The sequence below is a fragment of the Cottoperca gobio genome, chromosome 23 (assembly GCF_900634415.1).
Source record: "Cottoperca gobio chromosome 23, fCotGob3.1, whole genome shotgun sequence".
NCBI classification, from domain to species: domain Eukaryota; kingdom Metazoa; phylum Chordata; class Actinopteri; order Perciformes; family Bovichtidae; genus Cottoperca; species Cottoperca gobio.
Window position 1 is genome coordinate 9,353,376 of NC_041377.1, and position 26,625 is coordinate 9,380,000.

Genomic DNA, 26,625 nt, shown 5'->3' on the forward strand with positions numbered 1-26,625 from the left:
ATTCCTTTTCTTCAATGGCCCGAAAGTGTTTGTAGTTAACTACACATACATTGTAAATACATGTACTACTTGAATCACAATGTGAATCTGAATGTAGTTCTTGTAATGGAACTAGTTTATTCACATGTATTTCACCGCTGCCGCACACTGAAGATGATTACAATGATAAGAATACAAAAGGTGATGAAGAGGAGTGTTTCATGATGGTGGTGATGAAGCCTCCCCCCCCCCCCCCCCCCCCCCTTTTTAGGGCACACTTGCCGCCGCCCCTCCCATCAACAGCGTTGCCACGGTGACTGCCGGTTTACGTGATGACGTCGGATGTATATGAGCGCAGGCGGCGGGATCTCTCTTCCTTTTACCGCCATCGGAGCGGAGTGTCTTTCTTCCCCGGGACCTCTTCACTGCGCAGCGCCGCTTCACCAGCCCAGCCTCCGGTCACATAGCAAAGGTAAGCGACCGGACTCGGCAAAGGCTCCGGTGCCAACGCCCCGAGTGTGTCCGTCGTTTTAGAGGTGACATTTCAAGGATGCTGCTTTAATGACCAGCGGCGGAGAACGACGGCTCCGCCGTGCTAATGCTAGTCAGACGGCAGCAGCCATTGAGCCTGGCTCCACCATGATGTGTGTTGCACGCGATTAAAAAAATAATAAAGCAGCCGTTAAAACGTACGTCCGTTTCCCGGGGCTCTGATGACAATCACTGCATTTATACAACCGACTAAACGACTGATATTTGCTGTAATTGTCGACATATGTTGACACGTGTCTTATATCTTTTAGGACTTGACCTTAATTTTTTTTGGAGGATGATACCAGGGTGGGAAACTGGATGGGAGTCTGGACTTTGGGGATGCAGCGGCTGGGTTAACCGGGCAGCCGGTGTTATGACATACCGACAGATGGTTTTAACATGTTACCGGATCATTGGCACCACTTCCTAAATAACACATTATTTTCTAGCTACGGCACCAATCTGTTCCTCCCACTTGCTCAGCCCAAGTAGTGCGCATAACGCTAGTAGCACATAAGCTAGCTTAAGAAACGTTAGCCGGACACATCGAGGCAGTGCACTGACAAGACCGGGTAGGCCGGCTAAAGTTAGCCTGTTTACTAGCCCAGGGCTCGACTTGTTATTGGAGGAAGTGAGGGGACATGTGGTGTTTCACGTCGGAAGGTTAACGTGGCTGGATCCAAACGAAGTTTAAAATGTGTCTTCAGAGAGGGAGCAGGCAGGCACCCACCCGGGGCTTTTTGTCAGTCATTGATGGTTCGCTAGACTGGAGCGTGCAACACGTGGTCGCACGTCAGGATTAGAAGGAAAGGTTCGTCCCAGAAAGTCAAAGGTCTGTTACACATGTAGTTAATGTTGTTCATACTAGTCTAAGAGAACCTGAGTTGTCCAATGGCCATTTGGTATTAGTTGGCTTTTTGTGTCAGGGGTGAGACTGAATACGAGGTTTATTTGTATGTGCTTTGCAGTTTCATCCAAACTGAACCTGGATGAAGCTGTTGTGCAAATGTTGTAGCGGTCTCATCATCACATGGGCAGGTCAGATATAATTGTTATCCTCAAAGGCTTTTAGATGATCTTCATGGAGATGGTGACTCATGACAAATGCTCTCATAACTCTTACCTGCAATTATTAATCCATTAAATCCATTAAAAGCAAGTTTTGACCCCATCTTGAAACACCCTGACATCACGTTTTATGCCATGACAGTGTATTACAAAATGTGTGCTGCAACTAAAAGCTTCCTACAGTACTTTCACATCAATAATTTGGATAATAGAGAATACAAGATGGCTGGGGAGGTGGGTGTCATCTTACTTTAGATATTGTAGAGTGATATAGGGCACATGTGCTTTTATTTCATCTAGCACCTTTGTTCATTTGGACCTTTGTTGAATAAAAAAAAGTGAAAGCTTTAAAGTTACTTTTCCATATTAAAGAAATGACAGAATGCTGCATTCTGTTGAGAAATGGGACACCATTAAAGGCACACATCAGTCAACACACAGACAGAGCTCTTCATCACTTCCCCTCATGGCAGAACAAACCATTTGATCTGCCACGTGACTTCGCTCTGAGCTCAGGGAACTGTCACATCAGCTCTGGTTGAATAGTTTTGCTGTATTGGCTGAATGTAGGCCAGATAATCTACATAACGATGGTGATGGATAACTCATCTCTTAAAAACGTCATCAGTTATGTAATGTCATCTGAAGAAAAGAAACAGAATTGTATTTTAGGAAGTCAATTAATTTGCATATTGTGTAAAACAAAAATCAAGAGCACATGAGATCAGTTTCTCTTTTTTAAAACATCGTGCCCCTCTCCCCCTGATCGTGTGCTTTACTTTAAATTAGGACTGCAAACATTTTATTTTATATATCAAGACTGCAGTTGGGTGCTTTTGACTTGGTCCCCTCCAGGACCCCAATACATTGGTAGTTATAATTGTATAAAAAGCACTAAGTATAACAAAAAACAATGATTTTAAGAACAATTAATGATCAGTCATTAATTGACATGATAAAATAAAGCACCTGTGAGATCAGATCTGCCTCTGGAGTCTGCGGGACCCCAGTTGGTAGTTTGAGGTTGAATGCGATAAATAAAAAGACATTTTGCTTGAAAAACAAATTGTTAACTATCGACTATTTGATTTGTCAACAAATTGTTTCAGCTCTACACTGATGTTCAAAAGCAATGAACTGTGTTCTACTATCCAATATATAGCTGTTAGCATGCTAACTTCAGGAGATATCTCTGCAACACAATACATAGAAACACTGTAACCTTCACACTCTGTTAGTTCATTGTTTTTAATGTGTGAAGTTTAAATTCTGGCTTTTATGTTGCGGTACGACTCCTCTTACAGGAACAAGGTTTTCACATAAAAACTGATGTTGCCGCATTCAGTGTTCTTGTCCTCCTAAAATAGTCCGACATGTCTTATTCAGGAAGGCTTTAGCAGTCGGTTGTTATCTTGTCAGCTGTACAACTTGGTTTTTGCGTCTTTCTTTTTACTGAAACGTGCTGTAAATAAACTATGTACAGCGGCCAGTAATTCAACAAAGGAACGCAAAAGATGGATAATGAAAAAATGGAATTGGGATTAAGACGCTGTACGAAGATCATATTAGGGTTTGAATAATAACTAGAAAATGCATTAATGTTTAATTAATGCACACTGTACTGGAAAATGTCTTAAAGAACTTTATACTCTTCTGTAGCGACAGGCAGACTTTCTTACATTTTAAATGTTTCTGCGTTGCTGATATGACAATATAACAGCAGCAGTTTGTTGAAACCATCTCAATGATTATCTTCAGCTAGGTTTTAAAAAATAAATTTAAAAGGTTCAGCTTTGATCTTGTATTGGATACAGGTTGTCAGTTTGGGTCCTTTTTATTGGCATGTTTTATTTTGATATGCATGTTTTATATGTTTCCTCTTGGATGGTGGAAGTGCACACAGCAAGATTTTGCAGGAGTATGATTAGGGCTGGGCAATGGCGCTGAAAAACATTTCACAATAAAATGTTTAATTTCAGTCTAAATATGGTTATTAATCAGTTTGAATTGAATTTAAATGTGCAATGTATAAGATATGCCGTGTGTGTGTGTGTGAGAGAGAGGTGTGGATTAGCTTTAAAATGTTCTTCCGCAGGATTCTTACAGGTGTGGGAGGTTTCCTTCATGCGTTTAGTTTAACAGGTGACCAAATCAAGAACTGGGAATAGTTTTAGTTCATTGTGAAGTGAAATTAACTGACGAATCAGTCAAGTATGTTTGGCCCCGATCTATAAAATCCTATAACATTGTTTATGTTAAGTCAAGTGCAACTTTTATCCTCTTGATCCAAATACTGGAGGTTCTGGTTCTAAAATCTTGAATTCATATGCTTAAATTATTGATTTATGAAATAACGGGAGAATGTGACGTGATCGTCTACAACTCGTCACTGTTGTTGAAACTACAGAAACACTCACAACTTCAGTGGTGTTACAGAGTTATGCTACTAACTTTAACATCTGTGATACTTAAATCTTTAAAAATAACGAGTTATTTACACATGCTGTGATGCTGACTTCTAAACTAATAACTTTCTCGCTCTCTTTAGCATCACTTCAGACTCAGCTAAGATGGCAGACATCGACAAGTAAGTACATTGTTAACTTGCTCTCCAGCCAATTCAACACAGATTTGTTGTTCTCGATGCAGCATCATCAGGGATCCACGACTCGAAAGCATTAATGCTGATCGAGCGATCCCATATTATTTTTAATGAATATCAGCCGATAAAGATCGCGGTAGCGATTAATTTTTTTTTTTTTTCTCCATACGCAACTGGGAAAGCAAGTTGCTAGTTTATTGCTACAGTTTAAGGTTAGAGCTGTTTCACGCCACGTCTGGGCTCAGATTGCATCGTGGCAGTTTAACATCATAAACATCTAAGTGATGGACCTGATCATCCTTTCACCAGGAGTGGCTGTCAAACAACCGTCTCACACACCCGTTCACTGTTAGCCATTGATTTTCACATTGTGCCGCAGACTGACGGGTCGTTGAGGTCATGCTGTTGAAGCTGTGTCATATTGAGCTCTCCTGCACTGCATCTTACAGGGTGTCATGTTTTAGTGCTTGCAGCAGCATCGTGGGTGAAAAACACACTCAGTTTTACATAGAATTGTATTTTGTCTGAGAATATGACTGAACTATTACCAACAGCGCCCTTGGGGAAGCTGCAGCTGTTGTTTATTTTCACAGTCCATTACAGTACTCGTGCTTTTTTTTTTTTTTTTCCAAGCTTTAGTTGTGAATTTGAATTTTTTCTGAATACTTTGTTCTCGTTTCCCAGTTTAATTTCAGTTTAACCAGGCAATTATTTTTTCGTAATGAAAAAGGAGTTCAATATTTGTGCATCGAAGCAGCAGGGAGGACCAAACTCATTGAAAGACTAAACCTAAAAATGCCAGAAGTATTAAGTGGCCAGCGTTACATCTGTGCACGACTGACCTTCCATCTGTGTTCTTCCCCCTCTGTCTCCCTGAGCAGCAAAGACCAGGCGGAGATGGACCCGGCAGATATGGAGGATGTGGAGGAAGTGGAAGAGGAGGAAACGGGAGAAGATGAAAACAGCAAAGGTAAGCGTCTCTGCAACACTGCTCCAGTACAGATCTTACAGAAGTTTAGTTATCGACTGTCTTGTGTGAATTTGTGCAGATGGTTTAGATCTGAAATGTCCTAAATTAAGTTTTTAATCAATCAGGTGTGTAAAAGTAGTTCCAGTAGCCGAGTAACAGCCTGGACTGTGTGCCTCTTGCTGGTACTCACACTGAGAAGTTATTTGCACGACATGATGTTGAACTGTAGTTCAGAGCTGTGAGGCACTAATCCGTTTTTATTTTGGGATCTTGATGCTGTTTATGCATCCTTTTGATACTCAATAAATGATTTAGAAGGTTTCTCATATATTAGCCTCCTTCTGGCTCATTGTGGATAGATATAGATGGCTGTTTGGCCTCGTCTATTTTTAACACCTTTAAAAGCCAGACTTAAAAAGAAGGCTGTCTACGAATGATCAGTCACCGACCACACTCGGCAAAGCTTTACATGAGGTCTGCATGCTGGTGGGAGATTATAAATGGAGTAATACACAGTTAGGACCAACATGCAGTGCAAACTTCCATTAGGAAACCTCACACATCATTCGCACATCAAGACACCAAACTCTGAGGGACCCACAAGATATGTGGAAGTTATACAGCAATGTCAACCCATCACGTTTATTCAGACTCCATTTATTTGAAAATATGGATGGAACCAGTATACTGAAATTTCAGTTCAGTTTTGATCAAAAGCATGTTTTCATGCTGCAGAATTGATTCCATGTGTTTGTTCACAGCTCGTCAGCTGACTGTGCAGATGATGCAGAATCCACAGATCCTGGCTGCGCTCCAGGAGAGGCTGGACGGTCTGAACGGCTCGCCGTCAGGCTACATGGAGAGGTGAGAGATCATCTTATTATTCGTCATAAGTTCTTGAAACATTTTATGCAGCTTGTCCTCTTCTACAGCCGTCTTAGTTCAGATGTTTCGTTTCTGTAAGGACTCGGCATCTTATGTGAAACTTTTTGGCAAAAATTAAAACGTTTAACATTTAACATCTTTAATTTGTCTAAAATAGATGCAGCATAAAACATAACATGTAAATATTTGTTTTTAAAGTGAAGCTCTAACTTGCGCAGTGGTTTTTAACCGTGCTGTTGAATCAGAGGTTATAATTATTTTCTCACATTCGGCTGGTATGTGGATGCTCTTGCTTGCCAATTGCATACTTGCATGGTAATTCCTTTTCTAAGTGGTGGATGCACCTTGTTGAGTAGCAATGTTTTTATGCAAATGAGGTTAAAGTGATATTCATGGTTAGCATCAATATTCCAGTAAAAGATCAAGCCAGAGGTGAGGGGACATTAAAGTTTAATTCAGAGGCTCCAGTCAGGTTTCATTGTGGTAACGCTGAGCTGTTTACATGAGGAAGTCAAGTCTCAGCCATGTTGGGTCAATTACTAATCATCTCAATAGCAGAAGCGAGAGGAAACTGGCACCGCTTCACAGGCAGCCGGTTAAATAAAGCCATTGTTCAGCTCAATTTTGATTGGTGGTAATTTCAGACAGTTTCCTAATGAGTAGCCAACCATTGTGCCCTCATGTAAATATAATTTGAGGTGATTGGTCATTTGGGCCGACACTGCAGCGGTGGAGTCCGTGACCGTCTGTCTGAGACGCTGTAGTGAAGGTAGTCTCGCGTCTGCTGCGGGCTGTGCCACCCACGGATCCTCTTCTCAGCAGAACCATCAGCAGGCAGCTCTTTGATCAACGTGTCAAGTGTTTAGCAGTCAACAACAAAGTCAACAGTTACAACATCCCAGCACTTGGGACTAAACAGGCATCCCCCTGCCAGGATGGTGCAGAGAAACGTGACTCTGCAGCTCTAAATTACTCATCAAGAATAACTTGTTTGATAGTTAAGGCTTAAACTTAATTAAACTTAGTTAAACATGCAAAGGGGCCGATTGTTGAAACTTGTAGCTATTTTAAGCTATATATATATTTCTGTTTTCTAGCTTTAGCTCTGAAGTGTTTTGAGTTTCTTGGTATATAATTTAGTAAATGGCCGACACTAGTTACATAAGGTTTGTTTTAACCATGAACAAACTGCATCATCCGCACCACGAACCAGGACATGAATGAACCAGTAAATCTACACGTATATCTATACGTTCTACACGTACACGTGAGACATAATTTCTTCTCGTTTAATGAAGTAAATCTCAGTAAACCTGTTGTGAACAGATTCAGTTTGTTTAGTGTGCGAGGCCTCTCACTTATTCTACATCCTCTGGGGAGAGTTGCTCTCCTCTAAAGCTGTGAAAACTTAATTTAATTTGTGTACTTTATTTGCAGACTGAACTCTGCCAGGATTGTGTTCTCATCTTTGTTCATGTGTCCTCTCAGTTTACCGAAGGTTGTAAAGAGACGTGTGAACGCCCTCAAGAACCTGCAGGTCAAATGTGCCCACATTGAGGCCAAGTTCTACGAAGAAGTACATGAACTGGAGAGAAAGTACGCGGCCCTCTACCAGCCCCTCTTCGACAAAGTACGTCAGTTAGACACTTTCTTTATTGTGAACTGCAGTATTTTTGCAGTTATATGGTTTTTGTGCACCTCTGTTGCAAAATAATTTCTGTAAGGATGAAATTCTGTGTAATTCTAGATGCAGTTAGATTGAAAGATTAGCATCACACAGAATCATGAACCTTTGTTCAGTTGATGCAAACATTACATGGTTGATGCATTCTCTCTCTAAGTGTGCTGTGTTATCTTTTGCGAGGCGACATAATGACACAACATGTCTTGCAACAGAAGGCTTAAATAACCTAACAGTTACTCGTCCTCTATAGAGGAACAGGTCGGAGGTCACTGCTAAATTAGCCACATCTCTCCAACACAGACTGTGCAATCTCATATTCATTCTTAAGAAACACTTGTAAAAGCTTAACCTTGAGATCCAATGCATTTAAATGAAGCGTCTCAACCCCAGGGACCTTTTTACATGAACATAAACCAACATTGTGACATTTCCTGAATGCATGGCCAGAGTCTTGAAATGTGTACGATGTAATGTTGAACCTGACTGTTTCATTGGAATTGCACCGTTAGTTGGAGAGGAAATTGTTAAACCGCAATTGGACTCTGCAGTAATGACGATGTTTATCAAGTGAGGTCTACCCGGCTCTGCAAGAAGAGTCGACTTCCCTGAGAGGCCCCTGTAATGATGGTCCACCAAGTGGTCCACCCGTGTGGTCCCTGTAATGATGGTCCACCCAGTGGTCCCTGTAATGATGGTCCACCCCAGTGGTCCCTGTAATGATGGTCCACCCCAGTGGTCCCTGTATTGATGGTCCACCCCAGTGGTCCCTGTATTGATGGTCCACCTCAGTGGTCCCTGTATTGATGGTCCACCTCAGTGGTCCCTGTATTGATGGTCCACCTCAGTGGTCCCTGTATTGATGGTCCACCTCAGTGGTCCCTGTATTGATGGTCCACCTCAGTGGTCCCTGTATTGATGGTCCACCTCAGTGGTCCCTGTATTGATGGTCCACCTCAGTGGTCCCTGTATTGATGGTCCACCTCAGTGGTCCCTGTATTGATGGTCCACCCCAGTGGTCCCTGTATTGATGGTCCACCCGTGTGGTCCCTGTAATGATGGTCCACCCCAGTGGTCCCTGTATTGATGGTCCACCCAGTGTGGTCCCTGTATTGATGGTCCACCTCAGTGGTCCCTGTATTGATGGTCCACCTCAGTGGTCCCTGTATTGATGGTCCACCTCAGTGGTCCCTGTATTGATGGTCCACCCCAGTGGTCCCTGTATTGATGGTCCACCTCAGTGGTCCCTGTATTGATGGTCCACCTCAGTTTGAATGGTTTTTTTCCTGTTCTTCGTTCCAGAGAAGTGACATCGTGAAAGCAGCTTATGAGCCCACAGATGAGGAGTGCGAGTGGAAGGCAGATGAGGAGGAAGAGCTGACAGTAAGTAAGAAGGTACAGGTGACTTATACACCTGCATGCTTCCTGTCTGAACACTTTCTGCTTTTTCTTTCATTTCGTGCATGAATTTTATAGTCTCACCCAGAACAGAATAAGCTTCACTTCCCAAATTGGCAAAACTGCATGCAGCTAATCTCCGGTTCCTGCAGAGTCTTAAAAGGCATTAAATTCATGAATCTAAAAATAAATAAATCTTTTAAAAGTCTTAAATGCTAAAATAAGGGAATTAGGAATTTATAAATTGTGTGACATTGCAATTTAAAATCTCAATAATTGCTTAATTGTATTTTTGAAAATTGACCAAAAGCCTCTCTAATCAGGAATAATAGTTAAGCTGTTCAAGTGACATTTATAGTCTTAACTCTTAACTTACCTTAAACTGTAGCAACCATGAATAAAGAACTTTAATCACTCGCTGACTTCACTTCTCCGTGCAGGTTTTTGATCCTTAACTGGAGCTCGTTTCAGGCTGTTTTTCCTGTAATCCTCGTGAAGTGCTGTGTTTGTGTTTGTGTAGGTGTTAAACTCAATGCATGATGTGTGTAAAGAGAAATTCCTCAGCGAGCATTATTTTGAAGAGAAATTCTCTCAACTAGGATGAGATGAAGGAGAAGGCGAAGTTGGAGGAAGAGAAGAAGGACGAGGAGAAGGAAGACCCCAAAGGCATCCCCGAGTTCTGGTCAACTGTTTTCAAAAACGTGGACCTGCTCAGCGACATGCTGCAGGTAGGTTCATCCAGAACCAAACATCAGGGTTTGCCGCCCCCTGCAGGATTAGGTTGTGTAGAACGTGCGTTATATTCCTACAACAAACACACATGCAGGATGCTCTTTCTCTCCTCAGGAACACGATGAGCCCATCCTTAAACATTTACAAGATATTAAAGTAAAGTTCTCTGACCCAGGACAGCCCATGGTGAGTGAACATGACTCGTGTCAGACGTCTTGAGCCGGTTAACGTTGAGCCATCTAACTGATTTTCTTTTTGTTCTTCAGAGCTTCACGTTAGAGTTCCTCTTTGAGCCCAACGACTTCTTCACAAACACAGTGTTGACGAAAACCTACAAGATGAGGTCAGAGCCCGACGAGAACGACCCGTTCTCCTTCGACGGGCCCGAGATCATGTGCTGCACAGGGTGAGCGCAGCGCCCGGCCTGAAGTCAGCCGTACAAATCAGAAATATGTTGTGACATTGGGCAGGTTTTTAAATTCTGTCATGAAATAGTTTAATTTGCCAGCAGTTTGCACTACACTGCTGTTAGTTTCTGTTCTGTTTATAAGGTCATTTACTTTATATGTGGATAATCTAGATTCCTAAAATACAACCCAAGATGTGTTTTAGATTAACGTTGTTGGGATACTGATCTGCGTCCTCGTGTTTCACCACAGTTGCACGATTGAGTGGACGAAGGGCAAGAACGTCACGTTGAAAACAATCAAGAAGAAACAGAAGCACAAGGGCCGCGGCACCGTGAGGACTGTCACCAAAACCGTCCCCAACGACTCCTTCTTCAACTTCTTCACCCCCCCAGAGGGTAAGAAGACGTTGAGCCTCCGCCAGGGTTCAGATGGCCAGTTGATTTAGTATTTTATAAAATGATCCGTTAACTAACTTTAACTCTCTCCACTTGTTTACAGTTCCAGAAAGTGGAGAGTTGGTAAGTGTCTCTCCTCATCACATTCCTTGTTGTCTTTATGTTGAGCACTAAGCAACACAAACGATAACGTAACTCTTCAGAAGAAAACATCACAAAGAACTTCCTGCTAATGGAGTTCAGTACATATCTGACCAAATGTTCAGAGCGGTGCTCTTTGCCGTTAAATGTTTAAACGGACCCATCTGTCTGCAGGACGAGGACTCGGAGGCGGTTCTGGCTGCAGACTTTGAAATTGGCCACTTCATCCGTGAGCGTATCGTTCCTCGGGCTGTGCTCTACTTCACAGGAGAGGCCATCGAGGACGACGACGACGATGTGAGTGTTCACGTCGAATCTCTTTGGCTTAGCTTTAGTTATATTTAAACTAAGCTGGTAATGTGTTGGGAGAGATGTATTTTGTTTCATTAGTTTGCTTTTTAGTAATTAAGATAATCAGCTGTTCTAAAGGTATTATATGTGGCTGTTAAATATAATTTTGGGTGAAATAACATTCAGCCATGTTAATGTTGGTTGTCGCTAATCCTCATGTTTGTGTTTTACAGTACGATGAGGAGGGAGAGGAGGCGGACGATGAGGTAAGACTATTTTATAATGTGTAAACGACCTGTTGTACGTTTTGAGTTGTGTACTCATTATTTCTAAACTCAGAAATCCTTTTAATGAAGGCGCGTGTTTCATCTGCTCTGATATAGAGCGTCAGCGTTTGTCTGCCAGAAGCTTCATAAACTGACTTTTAATCCAGTTTTAAGACCAATTTAACTCTTAGTTTACTGTTTGTAGATGATTTACGTGTGTTTAGTGTTGTGTTGCACACAAGTCTGAAGTTGTTCTGTGTTCAGGAAGGAGAGGAGGAGGCTGACGAGGAGAACGACCCCGACTACGACCCCAAGGTGAGATCACATCCTCTAAGATCTGGTGTCCTGAGAAAGTCCTGACTCAGCTCTTCTCAACTTCTTTGGCTCAGCGTTCTCTCGCAGTAACGCAGCTCTCACTGTAGGCCATTGATCTCTCTGAAGTTTAATGTTACAGTGAGAGGTTTTGCATTACACCTGAGCTGCAGGTAGAGAACAGCTGTCAGAGTTCAACATACAGAATACATACTGTCAAATGCATCTCATTGTACCAGCGTTTGGTTTGCTTCAGCTTTTACTTTGTTCTTGATTTGGCTTCCAGACCCTAAAACAAACCCTCGCAGTAGATCTTCTTCTTCAGCGTCTTGAACCTGTATTTCAGAATGACTGCTGCATGTTACTAAAACCTGAACCGTAACCCTGAGCAGCACAGATCCAGTGTGCCTTAAAGAGAAGGACGAGTACACGGTGAAGTTTTACCCACATGAACAATATTCATTTTAATCAAGTCAATATTTTGACCTCCATTCAAATGCACTTTGTGTAGGAGACACACAATTAATAGCAGAAGTTTATTAAGTTCACTGAGATAAAGATGTCCTCTCCTGCAGACTGTTTGTTCACGGATTAGTTTCTGCTTCACTGCCTTCATGATGGAGGTAATGTAGTCGGAAGAAAAGCTATGCAAGCTCAAATATATTTCAAGCAACAATAAGACGAATGAAAAGCACACGAGTGTGTCCACCATGAGATGTGCACACGAGTGTGTCCACCACATGAGTGTGTCCACCATGAGATGTGCACACGAGTGTGTCCACCATGAGATGTGCACACACTGGTGTGTGCGTGTCACTGCCGCAGCTTGTACGCTGGACACGCTATAAACGAGCATGACCTGCTTCTTTGCAAAAACGAAAACGTCTTTGACATTCTGTATTCTGCTAGTTTTGCTTTTTTGTGTTTCTCCTATTCATAAATGTTGCTTCATCTCCGGTCACTTTGGCATCTTGTCAGCTATTCTTTAAATTTTTCCTCACTAGGTTTAAGTGATGACAGTAGAAAAATAACCCTATCCTGGTAGGTACAGCTTGTGAATTGTCAGCTTACTACCACCCCCCCACCCTCAGTTTTGGTTTTTGCTTTCATTTTCCTTCTGTTTTTCCATCCTCCATCCATCGCTCTGCACCCCCCCGCCGCCGTGCTGCACCCTCCCGAGTTACTAACCCACCGGTTGTTGTTGTTTACGTTAACCCGTAGCTTCAGTTCTGCATTTGCACCTGTATTATTTCTGTATGTTGAAGCTAGTCCAGCCCTCCTTTTCTTTTCGCTCCACCTTGTTGAACTTCACACGCAGGCGAGTTTTGAGTTTGTCAGGATGAGATGTCTGCAGTAATTCTGTGTTTTGTTTGTGTTTGTTCTCCATGTGAACATCATCACGCTCCTTTCTGTTCGAGTGCTCCATAAATCTGCTTTTATTATGTCGGTATAATGGAGTTGTAGAGTTGTGAGTCGTCTCTCTGGGGGAGCCGGCGCTTTCTGCAGTAATGGTGGTTTTTGTAAGAAAGTTGATAACTTGCAGCTGATAAAAAAACAACAAAGACTGAAGCGTTTCAGCATGCGGCCATCAGTCTGCAGGAGAAGCAGAGCTGTACAATCTCGTCTGGCACTATATTTGGACTCGACTGTCAGAGTTCAGCCTCGGCCAAATGTATTTCACACCTTCTTAAATGACCTCACACTGAGTCAGAGTGCCGTCAGCTTCAGTGTCGAGCGTCTGCTGGAGGATGATGGGCTCTTGTTTACTCGAGTGTTTCCTTATTGATTGGAGCACAATGAGCTTCTGTTGAAGTGTTTATTCTCCTGCAGCTGCAAAATAAACACCTTTTGCAGATGTCTCTGTTTTTAAAGCTCTTTCTCAAATATGTAGTTTCCCTTCCCAAGAATCTCCTGAACAATCTGTTATTTAATCAGCATTGATTGTTCTATATAGAAACTTAAAGAAACAAACATTAAGTGGAGAATATGCTTCACTTGATATGAAGCTGGAGCCAAAAGCGTAGCTTCACAAAGACTGAGTGACGTGTGTGTCGGGCTTCATCATGTTGACATTAGAATTCTGGTGTTTGCACAGTTGCAGCTAAAGATTAGACTCACTACAGTTGCAATAATTGTATTATTATTATTATACTACTTGTAGAATTGGATTTCTAAGTTTCCAATAACTCCAGAGCTTTAAGTCCAAAAGTCGACATTTATTGAAAAAAGATGGAAGTACTCATTTCAAGCTTAACTGTTGACATTTAGTTTCAAAACCACTTTCAACGCACTTCTGAAACTGTTGCACACAGACACTGAGTTATATTAATAAATATATTAAAGGTGGTTTAATGTAAAGAGTTAATCATGACTCATTTTTATTCAAATTGAAGATTTATTATTTTAGGATGTCATAAAATATCCAGACATTAGAAACTTCATCTGAAAACTAAAAAAAAAGGCCGTCAGTACAAACCTTGTGTGTTTTGTGCAGATACAATGTAAATATCTTTAGAGCTTCTGTACTCCAGTCTTTGTGCTAAGCTAACGGTCACCTACAGAGTGTTTGTACCAGGCAGCTCTTTGTCCTGATCACATGACCACAGCAGAGTCTGAAAGTGTCGTCATCCCCACGTCTGTCAGTTATGTTTGTGTTCAAATCAGTCTGGAGGAACTTTTTAGATCTTTTATGTTTTTAGCAGCTTGTTGAATGTTTTAAGTCTTGAAGCTGCTTTGCGGTGTGATTTTGTGTGTGTGTGTGTGTGTGTTGGAGTGTTTTTTCTTCTTAACAACCCCTCCTGTGATTTCCCACAGAAGGAAGCAGCCCCCCCAGCTGAGTGCAAGCAGCAGTGAAGCCTGGCCCGGCTGCCTTGAGGATCAACTGCACTGTAACGGCTTCTCAAATTAAAAGAAGAAAAAAAAAAAAACCAGATTAAAAAATAAATAAAAAAATAGTTACTTACCGCCTTATAATGTTTTGTATTTTTCTTGGTAGAGAATTTGAAGAAAAAAAAAGTTTCACGATTTTTGTTACAAAACCTACGGTAATATACTGGGAGCTGCGGCTCAATATACATAGTATTTTACTAGACCTGTTGTTTCCTTCTCTTCCTCCTTCTCTGTACAATAGATAGAAAACAGGAAAAAAAACTCAAAAAGCATGAACTTGTTTCTTCACTGCTAAAACTAGTTTGAGTTCTTGTGAAGTCTTTTGTTGTATTTGCTCTTAGACAACAGCTGTGGTTTAGACTGCATCATGGCAATGTCAATTTACCCCCCACCCCCCCTTCCGCTTCCTCCTACCAAAGTCCCTGGCTGGTCGGTTCTGGGTGTCCCAGGTGAATATTATATTCTTAGTGGGGCCTTTAGCACGTGTGAAAGCACTGTAGCATTTCCAGCTCTGGGGTGGAGGACAGATGAGAGACCTGCAGCCGGGAGTCTATTCCAGTTTATCTAATCTGGCTGAGCGCGGGATGCAGAGTTGGTGATTTTGGCCACTTCCTGAGGCACTTGTGCTCAACTACTTTCCACTCTCACTACATTCCAGTGAGCAGACTGGCCGGTGGGTGAAGCTCTCTTCACTTTAACTGAACACACTCGTCTAATATGAACACAGATGAAGTTTGTTTCGACCTCTTTGTCACATCAGTGGTCGCTCCCAGGGCTCGATGCAGCACGGGCGAGTCTTAACATTCCAGAGGATTCTTAGGATGACAGTTTGGTGGGGGCGTCACCCAGCCCCAGTAACCCGGTGCTTCAGGCTCCTCGCAGTGGCGCTGTCTCTTCTATAGCACTTTGTACTACTGTGGTGTACCGGTGGCATCCTATCATTGGTTAGCTGTCTGAGTTCTCCTTGTAAGCAGCACTTAGTTTGATGCCCCTTGCCTAAACCGGCACGGGGGGGAGGGCAGTGCTGTGACCCCGCTCTGTGGAGAGTTCTTACTGGGGGAGGCCCACTTGGCCTGTTCAGAGAGGCTTTGTAGGAGCAGGGTCGGGCAGATGTAGCACAGCGAATGAAAAAAGAAAAGTCCAAACCAGGTTTTCACGCGTCTGTGGACCCTTTTTACCTCTCGTGTCACCAAGTCATGACTGGTGGGTAACTCACACCGACCTCAGCCCCCGAGGTCTGAGTTCATTTCTATCACTGTGAAAGAAAGGGGAAGCGTGATAAGGCCATTGTGTTGGCCAATGACCCACCTCCCTCCCTCCTTCCCCAAACACCTTCCTTTGTTACCCAGAAGGCCACAGGGACGCATGTTAGAGCAATACTTAGAGCCAGGAGGGGGACCGAGAAGAAACCGTAGCCTGCCTCCCTCCCACTCCTTTCTTAATGCCTTTTAGTTGTGAAAACAGCCAAGTGTTGGTTGTGTTGGGCAGCATCGTGTCCGCGGTGGAGAGCCATGGTACTGCTCATTCTGCAGGGAGTATTCAGATCATGTTCATTGGAAAAGGACGTGACAGGTTTGTGTAGGTCCTTCTGAGCAGCTGTTGTCGAGGCAAAATGCTATGCTACAAAAATACTAATGTACTCAATAACTGTACGTGTATGTTCATGAATAAATTGGTTAAACATGTCTCGTGGTCGACTCGTTTTGTGTTGTGTACTTTCAGTGTCTTGGAGATGTTTACATATGAAACACGTACATGGATATTGTTATTATAGTTGTAGACATGAAATATGTATAAACATTGAACATGCAGCTGCTGATCCTTAAACTGGAGGTTTAGAAATATTATTTGCACCACCACCGGCCAGAGGAGGGCGCTACTGCTGTGTTGGACTGACCTGCACGGAGCCGGTGTGTAATGAAGTCAGTGAGCAGACTTCAGTCAGGAGGTGGATTTAGTAAGTGATACAAATATAAAATATAATGGCCTTAAAACATCCAGTGATGGAAGGGGAGTAAAAGTTTAAGGTACTTAAATATTTCCATTTTCTGCTGCTGTAAGACTTGAATATAACTCAGCATCTCAACTGTTCTGTGTATTTGGGTATTATTCTAATACATTTGATTTATTTTATAGCACGTATCGCAAAATACTTTAGAATAAAGCACAAACCATACAAAATAAAGTAACTGATAACAAGACATGATACGCAGAATGGCAACACAACTGTTGATCATCAGGCATCGAAAACAAGGGTTTCCTATAGAAATAATGTTTTAAGCAAAGACTTTTAAAAAAATGTCACTTATCAAGGTAGACTTTTAAATACAAATGTCCAACATTAAAGGGCTTTAAACCCTCTCAGTAGTAGACTGTCTCTGGAGGCTGGGTGCCACTGAGGGGGGCGGTGCACCTCCAGCAGACCCCTCCCACTCCCAAACCCCCCTCGCACGCTGTGACCAGCAGACAGACAGGCAGACAGGCAGGCAGCCTCCACTACAACCAGTACTACTCACCGCAGTTCCAGCAGCAGCTCATGCCTCAGCCTGCTCCGGGATAGACAGCCGTCCGTCTGTGCACAACCAGCCTGAAGCGTCCTGGTGAAAGATGCTGGAAAACGAGAGGAAGGTGTTGAAGGAGGGTCTGCTGGAGAAGCGGAGCGACGGGCTGCTGCAGCTCTGGAAGAAGAAGCACTGCGTCCTGACCGAGGACGGCGTGCTGCTGCTGCCGCCCAAACAGCACGACCAGCCGCAGCACCACCAGCCGCACCACGGCGGCGGGGACGCGGGCAAAGTCAAGGAGCTGCACTTTGCAAACATGAAGACGGTGGACTGCGTGGAGCGGAAGAGCAAATACGTCTACTTCACGGTGGTCATGATGGAGGGCAAGGAGATCGACTTCAGGTGCCCGCAGGACGAGGGCTGGAACGCGGAGATCACCTTGCAGATGGTCCAGTACAAGAACCGGCAGGCGATCCTGGCCGTCAAGTCCACCCGCCAGAAGCAGCAGCTGCTCGTGGTGCAGATGCCCGGACAGAAGACGGTCCGCAGCTCGCCAAACGTTGCGTGACCTGCGACGAGTCCCGCGGACATTGGTGCACCTTTAGCGGTAAAACGGCTGCAGAGAAAGCGAGATTGAAGGGTCCCCAGGTACGGGGCCACCTGGGGATCCCCTTGCTGAACACGGACCCGTGTTTCTGTTTTATTCCCTGGATATTTGTGCAATGACTGAAGACGTCTGTTTGCACCATAGGTTACACTCTTCCCTCACAGAGAATATTCTGAAATCGTACAAAATGTGGATTTACTATGTCGTAAAGAAAAGTTTGAGAGCCTCTGCTGCAGGCCTGCCCATATGTCCCCCTCGTGGAGGTGAAATCCTCCGCAGGAAAATGTTCTGGATATCCATTCTCAGGCAGGTTTGATATTTCCATACACGGAGGGCATCTCCTCATCCTTCCATGTCTTTACGCGTGGAGATCAAGAGATGTCGCGTAATTACTTTACATCAAAACTGGAAACATGAATATTTGTTTATATAATCCATCTAAAATGAGATTTAGTGAATCAATATCGGAACATGTTTAAGTCCACTGTGTTGAAAACTAGTAACATTTGACTCTAAATTACGCGTTAAAACGCACGGATTGCGCACAAAGTTCAAAGCAGCTGAATCCCCGATGTTTTCACTTTATGCACATACAGTGGCTCTGACACTCCAACCTGGTGTGTGTGGCAGCTCAGACTGGTCAGTGAAATAAACTTCTTTGTGTCTCTGGACTACATTTCCATGCACGTGGCTCTCTGTCACACGGTGAGTTGTTGTCACGCTGATGTTTCAACCCATGAAAACATTAATGAACTAAACACTTACTGATTTTTTTTAAGAAGCACAATTTTCCAAATATGATTCTTTTAGATGGACTTTGCTCAGAACCTCTTTTAGTTAGTTTTAGTTATTTTGAGGCCAACAAATCTATTTAATAAATGATTCAGTATCTTCCCACTGAAACTATTACTGGTGTAGAGAAGGCTTTGTAACATAAGTACACACAATGATGCTAAATTGATCAAATATGGAGACTTTCTAATTGTATTCCTTGTCTCTTTAAGACAAAATGACATTTAAATGTTTAAAACCTGGTTTAGAGCATTTGTTTAAACCCCTGGCTATATGGCGCTGCTGCGCTCGCTCATACATGTCTGATTATTTGTTGTAAGGAATAAATGTATCCTCAGTTAAAACCTCCACATATAGGGAGAGGAAACAGTTTCTCCACCATGTCAGTGTGAGTTGTCGTCAAAGGTTTGATCCAGACTGTTGAGGTGGACTGAGCCGCCTGAAGTCCCGTTTTATTGAGTCCTATTTCAACTGACTTCAGTTTTGCCTCCTGTGTCAGGCGCCGTCACTCTGCTGCAGTGTGTCTAATTGATTGCATCCGCAGGTTAATTGGACACTCAGCTGGAGGATGAATATTGACTGGGGCTGCATCCTCCTCCCCCCCCCCTGCAGCTTTACCACAGACCTCCCTTCTCCAGGAGAACCCCTCCTCCACGTGTCCTCATTAAACCAGCGTCCCCTTTTCAACAGAGACTTATTTCACAAAAGACTGATGGACAAAAAGCATGTGAGAAAACCAGTGTTCTCTACTGTTCGATGGGTTTATCCCTTATTTATTAGATGTATATATATTTTCTATAAAAAATGTTATGTTGTTGATGAATGTTCAGTGTGTTTGTTGCTGGAGTGAGACAAGTTCCACACAGTCTATTGGGAATAAGCGTACATACAGTTATGTGAGGATGGTTGCTGAAGGTTAGTTCGATCACTTAATTTATCAACTGAACCAAAGAATCATTTCGGTACGTTTTCTCCCTTGTGCAGAGATGCAGCTCTCACTATACTATACTATACAGTACTATCGATATCTGCTGAGAAACCGGCATGACTCATTTGATTGCTTGATTTAATAGCCACAGTGCATCTTAGTGTTTTCATTGTGTGCATCAATCATTCAGGCATTCATAGAGAACTAAGCGATCTCCTGCTTTCTTGTGAGTCTTAAAATATACTAGATTTAACCCCCAGGTTGTTTTCAGTGGCCACAGTGGAGAGCCAGGTTATATTGTAATTAGCCGAAGTAACATGCAGAGTGAGTTTTTCTTATGTTGACTGCGCTAAAGAAAATTTAATTGGTTGCAATAAATCTCAGTGGATCGGTACAATATACCACTGTTTTGTGCTGTAGTTTAAATTTGAAGGAAACCAACACTACTTCGAATTGATAACCAAAAACAAAGGGGAAAAGTACAGAGTACAGCTATTTCAGCTTGTTAGCTGTGTTGCACCATCGACTTTTACTTAGCTCAGAGTCTAAGGTTTCACTAAAGAGGCATGGCAGGTATAACGCAGGCGTCAAGATTACGTTTACATGCACACTAATATCCAATATTATTCTAAATGACAATATTCTCTATGTGATGCGCGTCATGTAAACAGCATATTCTGTTTGGATATTCAGGATTAGGCTTTATTCACATTCCGTTTTTATGGCAGTTTGCAACACACGGCCTCTTGCCTGTTTACATTGTACACAAACCAAGTAGCAAACAGTTTGCAAGGCTGGGGTAGAGATGCATGGCCAAAAGAAAAGGCCACATTTCTGGTCGGAAGGAGAAACACTTGTACTTTTATGAAAGCCGTGTATATCATCAGGATTTTAGATGGGAGCAAATATTGAAACGAGAACCTTTTAAAAGAGGGTAGTTGAAGGAATGAAAGAGGGAGGCTGTGTGTCGCACAGCGTCACCCCTTGAAAACTTGGCTGCCTGTAAACAGATTTATAAGTGGAATATTAAGTTTCATCAACCATGTTAACATCTTAGTAGGAATAGCCTACTGTCTTTTTCGGAAAAGGGCAAAATATGAAATATGTTGTGCATGTAAACGTAGCCGTGGTACAAATAGAGTAGGTCTCTTGAATAAACAGGCGTCAACTTGCCGCGTTAGCTACTGTCCCAACTAGCTTGCTTACTGTAAGTTAGCTTCTGTGCTAACTAGCTTGCATATTATAAGTTAGCCACTGCGCTAACTTGCTTACTTACTGTAAATTATCTACTGTTCTTATTAGTTTGCTAACTAAGTTAGCCACTGTTCTAGTGTGCTTTCTATAAGTTAGCAACAGTGCTAACTAGCTTACTTACTGTAAATTAGCTACTGTTCTTAATAGCTTGCTTACTGTAAATTAGCTACTGTTCTTAATAGCTTGCTTACTGTAAGTTAGCTACTGTGCTAACTAAATTGATTACTGTAAGTTAGCTACTGTGCTAACTAGCTTGCTTACTGAAAGTTAGCTACTGTTAATAGCTTGCTTACTGTAAGTTAGCTACTGTGCTAACTAGCTTGCTTACTGTAAGTTAGCTACTGTGCTAACTAGCTAGTCACTAACAAGAGCTCTATAATGACAGGCTAGTAGTACTAGCATGTTCCAGACAGGCTAACTTGTTGGCATTAAGCACACCAGCTACAAGAGTTTGCCAACTAGTCCTGTGAGTAATCTACGTCACACAGCTTCTAGAGCAGGGGTGGGCAATTAATTTTTACAAGGGGCCACATGAGAAACCCGAGCTGTGTTGGAGGGCCGAATCAACAATAAATTGAACTTAATTCTGCTCAATATTAATTTTCTCCCATTGTAAAAAGCAGTACATTATATATTTTGATTAGCTGCGACTGGTAATCAAAAGAATAAGGATATTCTCTTCCAATAAATATATGAAATTGTGGAGTGGGTCAAATAGGAAAATACTCACAGAGAATAAACAGTAAAAACAATCATTACATCAGTATTTTATTTTTAAAATGTTCACCTTCACAAACCAAAACTGAAGGTGTTTTACAGTAAGTAAAGATAAGCAATAAGTGCTTTTGATGTTTTTCAGTTCACTTTACTTGTTCAGTGAGAAACATCCAGTCTGTCTTGGGCTTGAACAAGTGCACTGAAATCTGGTTGAATGTCGGAGGTGGATATGTGCAGGACAGCTGACAGGTGATCATCAGTGATAGAGGATCTGTATCTGGATTTGTTGACCTTCATCACTGAGAATGTCTGTTCACATATGTAGGTAGATCCAAAGAGGACCAGAATCTTCTGAGCATGTCTCCTCATGTGTGGAAAGTTCTCCTCTTTCAGGGAAGAGTAAAACTCAGGCAGTGAGACTGACCTAAAGTGCTCTGACAGAAGTGTGTCAGACTGCAGGTCAATGAGTTCAAGCTGAACATCACTGGGTGCATCATCCACATTGGCTTAAGAGAAGCTGCAACTTTCTCATGAAAGCCTTCACTGCGCTGTACATTTCATGCACAAAAAGGCTCTTGCATTGCAGTTTGACATTTAGTTCATTCATTAGTGCGGTCACATCAACAGCAAAACCAAGGTCTGCCATCCAGTCTGCATCTGAAAGCTGTGGGACTCTTTTCCTTTCTTCACACAGAAGTCTTGAATCTCTTCTCTCAGGTCCCACACTCTTTGCCCAGGCTGAGCCACCTGACAGCGGCGTGGCAGCCTATGTCACGATGTTCGGTCTCATTTTCCTCCAAAAGTGCAACAAACTGTCTGTGATTCAATGCTCTTGCCCTGATGAAGTTAACTATTTTAGTTACAACATCAACAACATGGTTAATTTTTAGAACTGACTTACACAACACTTCCTGATGTATAATACAATGCAAAAATACCCATTTCTTTCGTTCAGGGTTCATTTCTGTCACTTTATACTGCATTCTCTTCAAAAGTCCGACATTTTTCCCCGTCAGATTTGGACAACCATCCGTTGTCACGCCTGCCAGCTTGTCCCATTTCAGTCCCAACTTGTCCACACATGCATTTACCTCCGTGAACACATCCCTCCCTGTTGTCCCTTTCATTGACTGCATGGCTTCTCAAATGCCTCCTTTTTCTCCGGACATATGAGTGCTGCAGAATCCACCAAACACTCCTTGATAAACTCTGCGTCAGAAAACGGTTTACTTTTTCTAGCAATTTTGTGGGATAAGACATAACTTGTGTTGACAGCTGCATCTCTGGATGTGCAATGTTTTGTAAAAAGTCCTTGTTTGTTTTGCGGTTTAGCTAGCAAAGCACCGACTCCTTTTCCCGCTCTTCATCAGACAAGTTCTTGAACGGCGACTCAAATTGTAATCCTTGAACACAGCGACCTGCGCACCACAAACTAAGCACACGGCTTTACCTTTGACTTCTGTACATAAATACTTAGCAGTCCATGTCTTCTTGAAAACGCGGCATTCTGTATCAATCTTTCTTATTTTGGCGTGAGCGGACATTTTGAGGGATAGCCGGCCAGCATCACTTGTAGCTGTTCACGCGCGCGACGTGCATACGTAAATAAAGAAAAACAGCACCCTTTTCAAAATAATAGCAACACAGTTAGAAAGTTGGTTACACCATGCACGCAATACAATGGTGTTGCTTTTATTTTGAAAAGGGTGCTGTTAAAAAATATATATATACTTTTTCATATACCGGTATGTTATAATTTACGATTGTCCTCACGCGGGGCGGACAGGGCCGGCCAAAGGACCGGATGTGGCCCGCGGGCCGTACAATGCCCAGGTCTGTTCTAGAACCACATATTTCGTGAAGACATGTCGATGTATATTGTGTCACCGCTTTCTGGGCTTTAATAAGAGCAGGACAATGCTCCAAGAGTATGCCCCATTCATTCCAGAATGTTCACTTACTGGGGGCATATTGCTGGGAAAACACTAAAGTTGCTGAGTCGACTACCTTCCTCCTGACTCCCTGCACACACGAATGGTACAAAAAGAATTCACTACAATACAGCTCTTCCTGTGTTTTCAATGTTATTACACCCAAAGGCCGTGTAATGTTATTTCAGAGTTTTTGTGATGCATTCATCTCTCTAAAGACGTTTATTTTGTGTAGAGGGAAATATTCGTTCTGGTTCAGTGTGTCAAGTGACCTGTAGTTCACGAGGCCATAATCACCTCACAGCTTAGAGGCCGTTTGGTAAAATCACACGAGTCAATGTCGCTGCAAGGTTCTGTATCAAAACCTTGGTTTGAAAGCTGTTATGTGTAGGATAGTTTGTCATTTTCTTTGGCTACAAAAGTATGTGACAAGGGCTGGAACGTTTTGTATAGCAAATAAACATGTGTATAGCTACTTAGCTAACGGATGACTTTCCAATCTCACAAATGCTGTGGACATTTTTGTATGTTGACTTGAGTTGCTCCTTGGCCATTCAAGTTTGCTGCCAACAAGCTAAATTAAGCTAAAACAGACAGTTTGGCTCCACCCACTGACATTTACCACAAGAAATCAGATTCTTTCATTCTCTGAAGCAGATCTGCCTCTGACAAGTGTTCATGAAACATCTGTAATCTGCGAGCTGTATTTATGCATTCAATGCTTTTTGGGGAGAAAATGAACTCACTAAATGATGTGAGTGTAGTGAAACTGCAGGTGGTGATATAGAGAGCATCATTTAGTGGGACGTGACCAATAACTTCCTCCTCTGTTGTTTTTTTCATAATGCTGTTTTTGTCGGAAACATTTTATTTCACTATGTTTCCACTGCTTTCCCCTCGATCACAGCCAAACCAACACATGCCTCTGTGTTGCTGTCATCTCCCACACAGGAGAATAGCTGTGCCCTTTATCTAATGTGACTGGTCTGATGCTTCCCTCACATGCCCTGCTGGTGCCATCATTACACACAGTTATAGCTTTGCCCTTTGTAGCCACTGTCCAATTTCTTATTTCAACGTGAGATCTATTTTCATACCTCGAAAAGAAACATTCCATTAAAACCTAAACAAAAAACTTGGTCTGGTGTCTTGTGTGGTTTCTTTACTTCTTCAGAGTGTCAGTGCCCTGCTTCTTTCAAATGACCGACTCCAGCCTTTCATGCTTTACAACCGCTGAACCTTTCACCCCCTGTTTCCTAGTCTAAAAGTGGAAGCCATTTGGAGAATTGGGTTTCACTGCCAGTTGTTGCCTCTCAGATAACCTGCCAGCACGTAATGTCAAAAGCACATGTGGCTCAGACTACTCTCCTATCTGTAGCTGAGCTAATTTAATTAAAAATGGTGCACATGACGGCATCCTTTCTGACACACGGGAACATTGCTGAGTAAGGAAGCAGCTTGTCTCTCTAAATATTGAAGGCTGGACCTTTGAGTTACCGGCTACACAGTCCTTCAATACTGCTTCTCATATTTTCTGTACTTCCAAAAATACTCACCGGTGTAACTATGAACCATAATCAAAAACATTTGCATTCAGACATTTAGCAGATGCTCTTCTCTAGAGCGACAGCTGAAGCTGTTGATCTCCACCATCACAAGCAAGAAATATTAAAGCTGCACGATTTAACTTTTGTTGAACAGATGCGTCCGTCACCTCGATCATGATCTTACATCTACCTGGTAGCACAAACACAGCAGTCATATAATTAGCAAATTGAGTGTACAGCAATATCCCAAAGCCACCATAAACATTTATTTATCAGCCTAATTGTTTACAAACAATTTTCTAAGAAGTTGTGTTGAAAAACATGTAATTCTGCACAATTTATAGGGAAAGTGAAGAAAATATTCAACATGTTCAACTGGTCTACAGGCAAGCGCACAATTTAACATATGAAGAGTAACGTTTTCAATAATATATAAATGGTTACAGGAAATAAACAACTGCTTTTAACATAAATGACTGTTTCCCTCAGAATCACTTCCAGATAACGATGCTTTCTGCGAAACCTTTGGACATAATGGACCAGAAGTGTTTCCAAATGTGACCTTTTTTCTCCTCAACAAAACAAAGAAAATACATATTTCCTGTGATCTTTACTGTGTTCAGATGAAGCTACAAAACGGGGAAGAAGAAGCGTGATCAAGTTGTCTTGTTGACATCGCTCCAACATGGCGGTGTGTCCCTTTGAAGTCCTCAGCTGTCCTTTAAACTTCACACAGAAGCTTCTGTAGCTCCATCTTGGCATGTAAGTTGACTGCCAGCGTATTCCTCTTTGATCAGGAGGAAGTCGTAGAACTTGTGACAGCAGGTGCATGTGACTCGCGGACTTCCAAAGATCTGTTGGTCCCTCCTGAATCCTCCTGTGTTCCAACATAGTGGATCCCAAATGTACCCTTTGACCTCTGGCAAGACAGTTAATAACATCTGGTTATTACTGATCTTATGCACGCTTTGTGTTTAAGATGTTGAAGCATTAAGTCAATCTGTTATTTCAGTACCTTCATCAGAGTTCTTTGTTAAAGAATAAAACTGGCAATATTCTTTATTTCTTACTTTCAATGAATCCCATGAAAAACTAACAAAGTGTTAGTCCGACTACTTTTTGACTTCCCTACTCTGTGTGTGGCGTTCAGGCTCCAGCCCACCGGCTGCCCTCACTCATATAGAGCTCAGTAACTCTGTAACACTGAAGGTTTCTACCAAATACTACCAAGAAAAACATCTGATTCCAAACGCTTGTGCATCAATCATTGGTTTTGATCTTTTTATGGTTCTGCAGAATGCAGAATATCCTTTTCAATTGTTGCTGGATGAATTTAGTGGACAAAATGTTTTTGTCAGAATGGATTCATGCTCTCGCACAAAACAAACCAAAAACCCCTCAAATGTGAAATGAGTCTGAAAGTGTGGCAGCATCCAGCTGATCTCTGGGACGGTGAACAAACCGCGATGACGATGGCGATGAAGACACGTCGACAGTCTGCCGCTCACAGAAGCCTCTCGCTGACGTACTCTTCCCTTCCCCGTGGCATCTCGTCAGTGACATAACACACGGCCTCTGTCACACAGTATCTTTGATTTTCTTGATATTCAATACTTCACGTGTTGAAAATTAATTCTTGAAACGTTCCCCCCCCCCGGAGCTGCACTCAAATGTGTTGGGACAGACGGGAGAGTGGCTCGGTGTCCTGGCTGTGTGGAGAGAAGTCCAGTTTGTCAAACGGTGCATGGAAGTTGTCCGGCCTGGTTGATGTTATAATACTGCATTCATGTGTTTA

General features: G+C 42.5%; 2 protein-coding genes across 7 annotated transcripts; both read left to right on the top strand.

The window, feature by feature from the left end:
- Positions 1-330: 330 nt before the first annotated feature.
- Positions 331-16,238, top strand: nap1l1 (nucleosome assembly protein 1-like 1). Of its 6 annotated transcripts, XM_029461628.1 has the most exons (16): positions 331-451; positions 4,130-4,168; positions 5,065-5,153; positions 5,915-6,017; positions 7,527-7,668; positions 9,022-9,114; positions 9,717-9,845; positions 9,964-10,035; positions 10,116-10,255; positions 10,509-10,654; positions 10,758-10,777; positions 10,970-11,092; positions 11,320-11,352; positions 11,617-11,667; positions 12,669-12,705; positions 14,479-16,238. In XM_029461628.1, exons 2-15 carry the CDS (start codon positions 4,152-4,154, stop codon positions 12,672-12,674), a joined length of 1,164 nt encoding a protein of 387 aa, XP_029317488.1. In that variant the 5' UTR covers positions 331-451; positions 4,130-4,151; the 3' UTR covers positions 12,675-12,705; positions 14,479-16,238. The 6 variants fall into 6 exon arrangements, with proteins under 6 accessions (XP_029317488.1, XP_029317481.1, XP_029317483.1 ...); XM_029461621.1 differs by lacking the exon at positions 12,669-12,705; XM_029461623.1 differs by lacking the exon at positions 12,669-12,705 and having other exon boundaries at positions 14,482-16,238.
- Positions 16,239-16,954: 716 nt separating this feature from the next.
- Positions 16,955-19,272, top strand: phlda1 (pleckstrin homology-like domain, family A, member 1). The gene is made up of 2 exons (XM_029461629.1): positions 16,955-18,366; positions 18,998-19,272. Exon 1 carries the CDS (start codon positions 17,161-17,163, stop codon positions 17,620-17,622), a length of 462 nt encoding a protein of 153 aa, XP_029317489.1. The 5' UTR covers positions 16,955-17,160; the 3' UTR covers positions 17,623-18,366; positions 18,998-19,272.
- Positions 19,273-26,625: the final 7,353 nt, after the last annotated feature.